The 12,518-nt window shown below is 39.7% G+C and overlaps 1 protein-coding gene across 5 annotated transcripts in view; it reads left to right on the forward strand.

The window, feature by feature from the left end:
* Vti1a (vesicle transport through interaction with t-SNAREs 1A) overlaps positions 1–12,518 on the forward strand; it is a 417,285-nt gene that overhangs the window by 268,389 nt on the left and 136,378 nt on the right. For 2 of the 5 annotated variants that reach the window (XM_023715604.1, XM_023715605.1), the window contains 2 exons: positions 7,235–7,305; positions 7,960–8,021. In XM_023715604.1, the coding sequence (XP_023571372.1) occupies positions 7,235–7,305; positions 7,960–8,021 (133 nt within the window). Of the gene's footprint in view, positions 1–7,234; positions 7,306–7,959; positions 8,033–8,940; positions 9,076–12,518 lie in introns of those variants that run through there. The other 3 variants (XM_023715607.1, XM_023715608.1, XM_023715606.1) reach the window with 2 other exon arrangements.

The raw sequence follows: 12,518 nt of genomic DNA on the forward strand, positions 1-12,518 counted from the left end.
GGGTGGGTGACCTCCAAACCATACAAGGAACCTCCAAATGACATAGAGAAAAACAATCTCCCAACCTGACCTGCACAAGTGTTCTCTAAAATCGAAGAATGAATTTTAGGAACAAACAGAGGTTATGAGCAGAATATATTTATTGAGAGAAAGAAAGCTCCTGTCCAAGAGAGGGACAGGAGGGGGGCCCGAGCAGGTAGTTCCTCCTGTAATTTCTTTTTTAGATAGGTAGATATATCACCAGTATCAAGGCCTCTACAAAAAGTATGTTTTTCAGGGATGTCTTCTGTGTGTAGAAAGTTCTTGGTTGGTGTCTGTCCCAAGATCCTGTCTTCCCTATTAACTAAGAGTGGGATGTTGGTTTCTGTTTGGCTCAGTCTCCAGTCCTTTGGTGTTAGGCTGTGGTGAGGTTATTACCCCAGACCTTCCTGGTATTGTTACAGAGGAGAGAACAACAGCAGATAGGACACCCTAGCTAAAGTAGTATAATTAGCAATCACAACAGCACCAAGCACAATTTAGAAACTGACAACCTGTAGTAACTATTGATTTTGTACTTTAGACCATAGGAACAAAATCTATAGTTAAATAACAGAACTGATCATAAATTAGGAGTTTATATGCAGAGTATTTCCCCTTCGTAGAGTGGTTTGTACCCCATGGTGTGGAAATTTAGGGAGGATGGTGTGTAAAATAAATATGACTGAAAGAATTAGAAGGCAGGCTAGAGGACAAAGGATGGTCATGCACAGTTCGGGACACTAGAGAAAGGGGTAGAATAGAAAGAATGAAGGAGTATTTGAAGCATTGTCTGAACTTGGTCTTTGGGCTTGTGGGATGGAATTAGTTTTCTGTGGTTAGAGTTCACCTAGCAGTTTAGAGAAGAGAAAAAGAAATGAGAAAGTAGAAAAGGAAAAGAAAGTAAGATAACAACAAGATAAAACAAGATAAAATAAAATAAATATAAATATGTTTAAAGGGAGGCAGCCCCACCAACCTGCTTCTGTTACATGTGTCTTTGTCCCAAAGCTCAATGCTGGGTCACCTAATTTACCACCTGTAGTCTGTATTTTGGACTTTTCCATCTTGCTAGTCTCAGCTGTCTGTCGTGTGTGCCCTAGTTGGGGTCCTACTATGTGGCAGGTGTTCACCAGGTGGCCTATTCCTGTGATGTAGGGGGAAGGGTGAGACATCTTCACCTTTAGTTTTGAAGGATATTTTTGGTGGATATGAAATATTACCATGACTTTTTTTTCCTTTCAGCACTTTAGAAATTGTCTTCTTGCATTGCTTCTGGTTAAAATTCAGCCTTCGTTCCTATCCTTATTCTCCTAGATGTCTCTCTATCAACAGTTGTTTTTATGTATTTTCAACTTTTAGAAATTTGACTGAGTGGGTGTGATTTTAATTGTATTTATCTTGTTCTGAGCCTGATAAGCTTCTTTAGTCTGTGGTTGATTTTCCTGTAAGCCCAATTTGGTAAGTCTTCCCTCTTAGTCCTTCAGATATTTACTTCATTCCATTCTTTGTCCCAATAATCTGTTTTTCTAAGAATCTAATTATATGAATAAAAGACCACTTCTCACCATCAAGCAGATTATTGATACCATTTTTAAACTTCTTCTTCTCAAATTTAAATAATTTCTTTTAGCTTATCTTTATATTAAATGATCTTTTCTCCTATACTAAAAGGATATTTAGGCCATCTAGTTAATTAATTTTAGGTGTTAAAGTTCTTTCATTCAGAATTTCAGTTGATTTTAGGGTTTAATATTCTTCCTTAAACATCCCATCTCTTTACCAATTTGTGTTTACCTTTTCCTCTAAATTCTTTAACAGTTGTAATGGTTATTCTGAAAGGTTTATCTGATAATTCTGCTAACTCGGAACTGCTGATACGTGAACACAGGTGGGTTTTTTTTTTTTTTTCCTTCCTTTTTTGTGCCTCATAATTTTACAATAGCCTACATTCTATAAAGAGTAGCAAAACCTGAAATATAATATGTTGGTTTCTAACTACAAGCAGAAGTTCCTCATATGTCTCAAGTTTCAAATAATGGAAGTTGGTGGAAGGATTGTCTTTTCCATTATGCCACCATGCCCCAAGACTCTTGGTGCCTTATTGACACCAATACTCAGGGTTATCTGTCTGCTTGAGGATGGAACCAGAGCAGCGCCCAAAGACACATGCAAAGTCAGAGTCAGTGACCTCGCCAACTGCCATCAGAGACCTCCTGGAGAAGCTGTGACTCCCCATGCTTTCTCAAGCACCGAGTTTTTCCCCTTTGATTATATTCAGTAATGAGAAGATAATCACCAACTGGATGCCTTCGTTTTTTAAAAAGAATGTGTTAGGAAGCACATCCATACCAAAGTTTATACAAAGAAAGTTAAGTACAATGGACCAAAGATGCCTGATTCTTGGTAATTATAGAAACAATAATTCATTGTTTTAGAGCTATAATCCCAGGGTGATCTCTAGGACTCTTTTTAAAAAAGGATAGAAGAGCAAAAAGGAATTCTTCCTTCCTCCTTCCAGAAATCCATCTGTCATCTCATACTAACATTAAAAGCCCAACATACAAAAATCAGTTTTTTTTTCTTTCCATTGTTTGTTAATCTCAAGAAATATAAATCCAGTATTTTTAAGTTTTATGATTTCTCATATTCCACCCATAGACTCAGCTATTCCTGTCATAGTCAAAACTCTTAACTTAAAGAACTGAAAATTATCTTTATTTTTACTTCAGGTTTCTCATATTAAAAAAACCACATAATATTTAATTTTGTATGACTGATTTATTTGACTTAGCACTGTGATCTCAAGGTACATCCGTTTTCCTACAAATGACTCAAATGTACCCTTCTTTATAGCAGGCATATTGCATTGTGTGTAAATAACACATTTCCTTTATCCATCCATCTGTTGTTGACGTATAGGCTGCTTCCAAGATTTAGCTATCATGGATTGTGCTGTCACAAACATGGGTGTGCATAAGTCTCTGTAACATGATGTCTGTAACCCTTCTGGAAAGATCCTGGAAGGGTAGTAGCTGAGTCAAATGGAATTTCCATAGTAGTTGCTCTAGCTTGTATTCCCACCAACAGTGTAAAAGATAGTAGAAAGTAGGAAGATAGATCTTTCTCAAAAGGGAAGGGAATCAAGAAATGGAGAGAGGGTGGGGAAGGGGATGAAAACCAGAATTAAGATGTGTTCTGTACACATACTAGCTCCTCACAAGGAATGTAGACATTATGTACTGTAAACACGTACAAAGAAACAAAAAAAAAAAAAAAAGAGGTCCAGGCAATGGGAAGAGGTGGAGGGAGGGAAGGGAAAGGAGATGAAAAAGGAATTACGACGTATTGCATGCGGGTGCCAGATACCCACAAGGAACATGATGTACTGTGCAAGCATGCACAAAAACCTAAAACAACTGGACTCATATCATACTTATCATTGTTTTAGACCTGTGAATTTGTATGTTGGTTTTTATGAATGCATATATCTTAAATTATTTAAGAAACATTAACATAACAATAGTGTATAATTTAAAACAATTTCCTCTAATTTGTCATCTTGCTTTCTTTGGAATGCAGTAAAAAAATAGTAATAACTTTCTTTGCATGAATTTTTTTCATTCATTAAAAGTAACCATTTCTAAGTAATGGCTATTCTGGAATTTTCTTCATTTAGCCTTAAAATGGAAGGTGGCAGGGACCAGAAATAAAAAAAAAAAAAAAAAAAAGGATTCTTCTCCTAACAAATGCCTGGTACTTGGTGCTAAGACCAAGATGTGTGCACTTTTGCCAGTATTCCTTCTCTTGCCAGATGGGGTCGACACATGAGATGCTGAGCTACTTCCCATGAAGGAAGAGATTGTGGAAGTTGCTTATGGCTCCTTAAAGAGCCTTTTTCTTTCATTCCACTGACTCCTTCAATAGCAAACTATATTTACATCCAGAATACTGTTTCTTTTCCGACAAACCCACCTGGATTGGGAATCTCCTTTCTAGCGTTGCCTCCTCCAGGGCCAGAGAGCAGGCATAGGTCAGAAACTTTGAGTTCTTCACTTTTAACTTTACTTCCTTCTTCCATTTCTTCATTCTCCCCATGCATCCCCTCTTGGGATCTGTGCTTATCACAGAAACAGTAGTCATTGCCTACTTTCTATCTACTTGAAGTCCTACAGGGCTGACCAGATAGCTCAGTGGATTAAAGCACCTGCTTAGGCAGATGCAAGGGCTGGGGTTCGATCCCCAGCCTGCACCCCGCCCCTGGGGCGCGCTGAGACAGCCACTGAGACTGGGCATGGTGGCATGTGCCTGTAATCCCAGCGCTTGGGAGGCTGATAAACAGGAAGGATCACTACAAGTCTGATCTGTGTAGTGAGAACCATTTAGACCCTGTATTAAATACATTTTTGAAAAAGGAAATCCTACAAAACTACCAATCCTGATAAAGTATTTTATCATTAGTATTTTGCTGAAATAATGACAGGATTAGTGATGCTCATAGATATTAGAGATCTTAACTTAAAATGAATTTAAATTGCTATGTTATGTTGATTAAGGGAATGTAGTATAATGAAAATAGTATAGCAGAATTGAATACTGTTGTTTTTATGTCCAAAAAAAGCCAAAAGTTCAAATTTAGAAGTTTCATTCATTTCTTCATCTTTGATTTTTTTGATGCTGCTATGGGGAGCTACATATCTTATACTATTTTGCTTAAAGAATAAATTACATGAAGTTAATAATAAAGCACTAAAGTAAATCTGAAGCAAGTGACTTTGCCAGAAGTGTACTATGCCAGGGAAGAATTGTCAAAGCTTGTAAGGTGCCAAAAGTATATTTATAATATTGTATGTAACCATTTTGTACATACAAAATGGTTGAGTTCTTCTAATACGCAAGTAATATGCAGTGTTTTTTTCTGATGTGTCAAAAAATATAAACTCTGCTAGAGTAGCAGTCTCTGCTAGATCTTCAGTACTAGCATGCGAAGATGGAAGCACATGTGTGTAAACTTGTTATCCCTGGTGTAGATCAGGAGCTTGGTGATTAGCTATTGAATGCTTTGAGTCTCACAGAGTCATATGTTTGTGTGGTATCCTGTAGCTTCCACATTTATACTTTGGTTAGTTCATTTAATGAGTACATCATCTTTCTGAGAAAGTCAGGATGAATGTTTTATCTCTAGTTCAAGAAACCACTAGGACAGGAGCAAATCTCAAAGTCTAATAGTCCATTTGATTTTTTTCCACATCAACCACCTCAGTCAATAAATTCTTATTATAATTGTGTAGGCCAGTCACATACTTTAATGAACCTTTATAACATCCCTATGATATAGGAGTATTATGAATAATATTTGTTTTAGAGATTCAGAAACTGAGGCACAACAAAGCTAGCTAAGTTACCATGAAGCCACACATGTGGAAGTGTCGGCATTGTAGGCTCAAGCAGTGTGAGTTCACAGCCAGAAGACTCTGAGGCCCTAATCATGCTCCAGAGGTTGTCTGGGTCAGTGTGTGAGCCACGTCACCTATGTGGTGATTTCTTAATGACTTCCTTAAAAAACTTGCTATTGTTATAATAGGCACTCATCGAATTTTGTTGTAAATTTATAAGCCAGAGGTGACTTTTATAGGTATGGGTAAAGAGACACACATGAGAGGCAGGGAGACAGAGAGAATGAGAGAGGTGGTCAGCAGGTTAGTCAGATAAGCTGCAACATCGTAAGAAAGGCAATTTGACATCATTCGTTTACAGAGTAAGGCACTTCCTAGATAATGAAGAATGAATCTGCAAACCATGGTTGTGAGGTAGCTGGATATTGGTGAGGCTCAGATGAGCCAGCTACCTCTTACGAAGGTCTACAGCCAAAGGACACTGCCCACTGCTATCTACATGAGGTGATCAAGGCAGAGGAAGACTTCCCTGGGATTGAGAGTGTGGCTTTTTCATGAATCAGATAAGCATGTGTGTTAGTATAAATGTTTTGAAGTTCTAGGATGAAAACCCAGTCTTCAGCTTAAGCTTTCTTCAACTACGTGCTAAGGAATGCACCTTACCTTGACTTAAGAACCTGCAGCAACTAAATGACACATTAAACTAGCTCTCGCTTCTGGGAGAATGGAAGCCTACACATAGTTCCTTTTCCAATAAGCTGCAGTAGGCAAGAACATGAGGAGTATCTATGCAAGGTGACTGTAGTAAAGTCACAGTTGTTCTGAATCAAAATGGAGAACAGTGGGGCACACCTGTAATCCCAGCATCTAGAAGCTGAGAGAGGATGTTCACAAGTTGGAGTCCAACCTGGGTGTTTCAGTTAGTTTTCTCTCGTTGCTGGGACAAAATACCTGTCACACAAAATGAAGGAAGGAAAGGTTTATTTAGCTCACAATTTGTGGAGGTTTCAGTCCACACTTGACTGGCTCCAAGGCAGAGTGACACATGGCAGAGGATAGCAGTTCATGGCAGCAGAAAACAACAAAGAGCAAAGGGAGGGGTAGTGGCTGCAGCTGCTAGCAAGCCTGTCTCCCCTCCCTGTATTGTATGCAGGCTATCCATCCCAGGGTGGGTGTAGCACTCACACCCATAATCCTAGCATTGGATCATGAATTAATCACAAACTCTAGAAGACTGCCCTAATGACTTCATGTGGCTTTGGGGGGACAAACCATTAACACTGGGCAACTTAGCAAAATCCTGTCTTAAAGTTAAAAATTAAAACAGTGTTGAGGCAACTGCTTAGTGAAGAGAGCCTAGATTCACTCACTAGTCACACACAGAGAGAGAGAGAGAGAGAGAGAGAGAGAGAGAGAGAGAGAGAGAGAGAGAGAGAGAGGTATTCTAAATCAGTATTAACTACCATGAGTAAATCATTGTCATAATGAAGGGGGAAAAATGCAGAAACATTAGTATCACCCTTACCCTGCAAAACCAAAGCCTCAATCCCACAGTGACCAAGAAATGGACCCTTAGGCAGGCAGTTGGCTGTAGCAGTCCCAGGCAGGTTACATCACTGACAGATCATTCCTCCTGTGCTGGTTATGTTCAGTATATTGTTTGTGTTTTTCACATGCAAGAATTAAAATACATGACTGATGGAAATGTGCACTATTTTAACCTCAATTGTAGACCAATTGTCATGGCAGTATTTCTGAAGGTTATTCTCACATGTATCCCCAATTTTTTTTCCTCACTGATTTTATTTTTTTCCCCGTAGAACAAATTGGCCAAGAAATGTTGGAAAACCTCAGTCACGACAGAGAAAAGATACAGCGAGCACGTGAAAGAGTAAGTACAAGAGACACAGTCTTTCACATGTTCAGTAATTGGGCAGATATAAAAGCTCTTTGGGACATACACAGACAATAATGGTGACATATGGGAGACACAAGTACATATGTATAAGCATGGCTGGGGAGAACAAGGATGCAAAGACTGTGAAGAGCTAGAAAGGAGCAGAAGCTGATAGACCATCTCGAATGCCCACACGTGGATGTTCTGCTTAGTTCTGTGGCTCAAGAAGAGAAAGTTCCTCAGGGAGATTTTTGAGTGCACCAGCCTTGCAGAGCAAGGACTCAAAGACACTGATATATCGTCGTTTTTTGCTTCATTCTGTTTTTATTTTTAGGACTTTGCATATTTCTACATTAGAGTTCAATTACCAGATATACATTGAACTTTAGTCAGATTACAAGACGTTTGCTTTTGTAGCAAGTTCAGGTATCTGTTTTAAAGCTCTTTGGATTCCCTCCCGTTTGTCAGTTTCTAAATCTAAAATTTTCAGTTTACAAATTGTTAGAAGTGCATTTATGTTTGTTCATGGAAGCATTTTGTATTGTTTGGATTTTCTCATGATATAAAATCATTGCTTACCCTGTGCTTTAGAAATAATGTAATTGTATGAAATTTATTTTTGTCTGAACTATGCTTTTCTTCTCCTAGCTTCGGGAAACAGATGCGAACTTGGGGAAAAGCTCCAGAGTTCTAACAGGGATGTTGCGAAGGTAAGAGCAAGGTAGGAGCCAGTCTTCTTCTCCCTCTTTTCTCTTTTTCTTATTACCATCCAGTTGCAACAGCAGATTTTACTGGGCTCTGAGCTGTGCTTTTTGTGCCCTATGTCAAGACCCTTTTGAAATAACAGAGTACTGATTTTAACTCTTGTTTGGATGGGGACGCATACTGAATAACTCAGATTAGACAGAAGGCTTGAGCTAGGAGGGTTACCTCAAGCTATGGAAAAATTAGGGTTACACATGAAGTATTTTTTTCATAGCCTGAGGAAGGCCCCATGGCAGAAGCAGACTGACTTTATTTTCTGTTTGGATAGAGGGAGCACAGGCCTGCCAACATCAGGAGCATACTTGGTGTCAGCTTTGCTCTCTGTTACTTCGTCTTCATTTCTCCAAGGATCATTGTTCAGGGAAACATTTTCATTTAATGTCTGTAGCTAAGGAGGTTTACAAAATGCCAAGGTTATCTCGATGATCTAAATTCATAAGTACCAGCAAACAGACCTTTATGTTTTACATATGTAACTGAACTTGGATGGAAAATACTTGTGAGAATATAAAAAGATAAATGAAAGAAGGTAGGTGTACTCTGCACAAGCATATTGAGCACAGAAACATTTCACACTCAGAACCCACCGAGCTGGAGTGTGATTTGTCATGCAGCGTGCTGGTGCCAGTTTGGAATTGTGTGTGGAAAAGCAAATGAGGAACCTTGAGGACGGCCCCTAAAGAGCTTATTGAATGTGAAAGAAGAAACTATTTGTAGTTGATACTAGAGAGATAACTGCTTGGAAATAACAAAAGCTTTCTCAGATCCTGTACCCAGGTGTAAGGATTTGCTAAAACTATGATTTCTGTGCAGAGACTTATTACATAAGAACCGCTTAAAGCATATGGTGATTCCATCCTCAAGGCTGATGTGATTCTTCTACCGGCCTGATCAGTAGTGAGCCTGAAGTTCCCGGAACACTGCCAGCCAAGTGTCTCCACCACCCGCCTTTTCCTGAACACTGTGTCCCAACTCAGGGCCATAAACCACCAAATTCTCTGATTAAGAGTAATATGTAAATGACCTCATAAAACTCAGGACCCACGGAGAAGGAACTGGCCACCAAAAGGAGTGCTTCACTACCTCCAGACAATAAAAAAGAAAGGAAAAACCCTCTGCGGCTTCCCAGGGAGGCCCCAGCAATGAGAGCCGCACGAATATTCTGCATATGTCTCCATTTTGCCAAATCTCATTAAAGAGTCCTCCTGCTTTATGTCAATTGAGCTGTCCAGAAATCATTCATCATTTTTAGTGTAAAAAAAATTCATGTGGTTATTTCAATAATATCATATTAATGTTAAAGTTCAGCTGTCATTTAATGGTATGGCTTAATCAGATGTAGCATTTAGGACAAATAGTTTATTCAGGCTCTACATAGCTTTCAGGTTGGCAGATTCAAATAAGGATTTATGAGTTTCTAAACCAATGTATTTCTGCCCATGTTTCTGCTTGATGTACCTCACCCTTCAGCGCAGGACACTGCAGACAGTTATTTCAACAAATAAAGCATCCCCTCATACTGTGTTTGAATAAATTTGCAAGTCATTTAGAGGGGGAGAAGCACAAACAACTTTTGCCACCTTTGACTGGGCTTTCTTGCTGTAGGAAATCATACTAGCACAGTAGCTTTAGAAGCCTGGAGAAGAAAATTACTCTGGCGAAATCTGCTCCGCTTTCTCTTTGTAGGTAACTCAGTCAATCACTGACTTGGCTCCTTTAGGGCACATGTAGGATTTGAGCAGAAATAAGAAGCCCCAGACGGACACCGCCTTGCTTGGTCTGCACCAGGGAGGCCTTGCGGCCGCCCCCGTGCGTGCATGGGACAGTGTTGCCCAGTGGCGCAGCGGCCAGCCAGGGATTTTAGCATTGCTACCACCTCCCTGGATCTCCGGGAGCCAAATGCATAGCTGTGGCTTGGGCTTTGTTTCCAGTTACTGTCCCTGTACCAGCTACACAGGGTATTTTGGACTTGGGAAAACTGCAAGCAATCTTTTGCCTGCTCCTTTACTTTTTTATTTCAGGTTATAGAGCCTTGTGTATCAGTTTTTTATGTAATACTTTGATTTTTGCATCCTCTGCTATATATCCCTGCTGTTCACATGGTGCTTGCCGCCAGCACCGATGAGGCTGGATTTCAGAATGAGAAGCCGTCTCTCCTTACTCTTGCTCTTAGCAAATCCATGTGGTTCCACCCCGTCGCCAGGTGGTTCTGATTCAAGCAGCAGTATAATGTTGAACCATGTGCTCCTCTGCAGCCCTCCAAATGTGTAAAAGAAAAAAATGTCCATCGCCAGGTGTGGTGGCACATGCCTGTAATCCCAGCACTGGAGGCTGAGGCAGGAGGATGGCTGTGAGCTCAAGGCCAGCCTGTGCTGTGAAGTGAGTTCAAGGCCAAGCCCTGAGACCCTGCTTCCAAAGGACAAAAAAAAAAAAAAAGTCCTCTTCATGCACTATGACAGACATCTTTCATATGCTAAATTCTGTGTGACCGAGAGGTTTTATATTATAAAATGGACTAAATGTGCATGCACAGCCTCTCACTTGGGGAACCCTGAAATGAAATCACATTCATCCTTGCCTTCCAAATTCTTCAATGTAATAGCGAATGTATACATAAAAAGGTACTATGGGAATTCACAAATTAGCTAATTCTCAAGGATACTGTTGAACATTCTACAACTTTTTTTTTTTTTTTTTTTTTTTGAGACAGGTCCAGGCTTGCCTTGAACTCACTTATGTAGCAGGCTGGCCTTGAACTCAGCAATTCTCCTGCCTCAGCCTCCTGAGTGCTAGGATTATAGGCATGTACCACCACACCCAGCTAAGATTCTCCAACTTTAGTTAGTCTTTGTTGACTGTTTGAAAAGACAGTAAGAAAGCAACCAATAGGCAGTATGATTTAAGTAGAAATACAACTGATAGGTTCAAGTTTGAAAAATAATACATCATTTATGGACTCATATAACATAGAACAAGTTTCGAAGGAAACGAAAGTATGCAGACAGGCCTAGGTTAGTGAGATAACAACTGATTCAGTCAAAAAGAAATCATTTTCATGTAACTGCTGTATTACCAAAAGAAAGCAAACCAAGAAGAAAATTGGCCCATTCTAAGTTATAATAGTAAAAACTTGACATTACAATGAAGTTGTAGCCGATTTTCTGGAAAGTAATTCTTCTTTTATCTTGACATATGCCAGAGAGCTTCCTAGGGAAAAAAATGTTCATTTCCTGTTCAGTTTACAGATTTTAAATAAATAAAATTCAGATAATAATGAAAATGACCGTCAAAGAAATGAACATTTGTGTGGGGCCAAGAAGTCGATTTTTCAATAAGTTCTACAAAGTCTTATTATAATTGGTTGTCTTAAAGTGTCGTATCATTGGAAGACTTAAATTTTTCTTTTCATACATCTGCATGGTTGTGTTTCTGTGTGTATGTGTATAAATATGTTTCTTACATCTGGCTAGAAAGTCTTATTAGGTCAAAAAGTATTTTCAGGGCTCAGCCAGGTAGCTCCGCTCACCCTGCTTAGGCTGATGCAGGGACCGGGGTTCCATCCCAGGCATGCCATGCCAGCCCTGGCCCTGCACTGGGGCACGCTGAGACTGGGCCCGGTGTTGAGCACCTATAATCCCAGCCCTTGGGAGGCTGAAAACAGGAGGACCACTATGAGTGCCATCTGTGTAGTGAGACACTGTAGACCCTGAATAATACATTTTAAAAAGTTTTTTCATTTTTCAGTAAAAATGAAACAAAGATCTTTAAAGATTTTTAGTTAGAAAAAAAGAAATCATGCTTCTTTTCCCTTCCTTCCCAGTAATAATAGATAGTAATTGAACAGTAAGAGTGTGTTTGCCCTAGAAGGTTCTAAAGTAAAAGCCCCACTGACATAAAACCAGAGGACATCTTACACCTTTAAGTTTACAGAAAGAACTGAGGTGTATATTTTTAAAATACCTTTTTCTGTGTGATGTTCTCAGTATCAAATAATTTCTTCCCCACACAATGTGTGTTTCCTACTCGCTCAGAATATCTTCTTCAGAAATGATTTCTGTGCATCCTTCTAGGAAGAGTGTGGTCATCTTTACTCCCAGAGCTGCCCAAGATCCTCTGTAACTGCATGGAACATAAACACAGCACAGGCAGGAGGCACGGCTGGGCTCGCTGCCGCTGGCCACACAAGACCATTTCATGCGTGTCTCTCTGTTGGCACTCCTTCTGGGTCATCCTGCAGAACAGCTGTCCTACCATTGCTAGCGCACTTGATGTACAGGCCTGGCCTTCTGGCTTTGGTGACGTGACAGGTAGAACATCTGGAAAACTTCAGTGTACTGTGAGAACAACTCCTAAATGGACTGTTGCCAGAAATACCAGTGCAAGATCTCTAAACTGTAGAAATACTTTTAAATAAACACTTATTTGCCATTCCAAAACCTTGG

The sequence above is a fragment of the Octodon degus genome, unplaced genomic scaffold (assembly GCF_000260255.1).
Source record: "Octodon degus isolate 3935 unplaced genomic scaffold, OctDeg1.0 scaffold00042, whole genome shotgun sequence".
In the NCBI taxonomy this organism is placed as follows: domain Eukaryota; kingdom Metazoa; phylum Chordata; class Mammalia; order Rodentia; family Octodontidae; genus Octodon; species Octodon degus.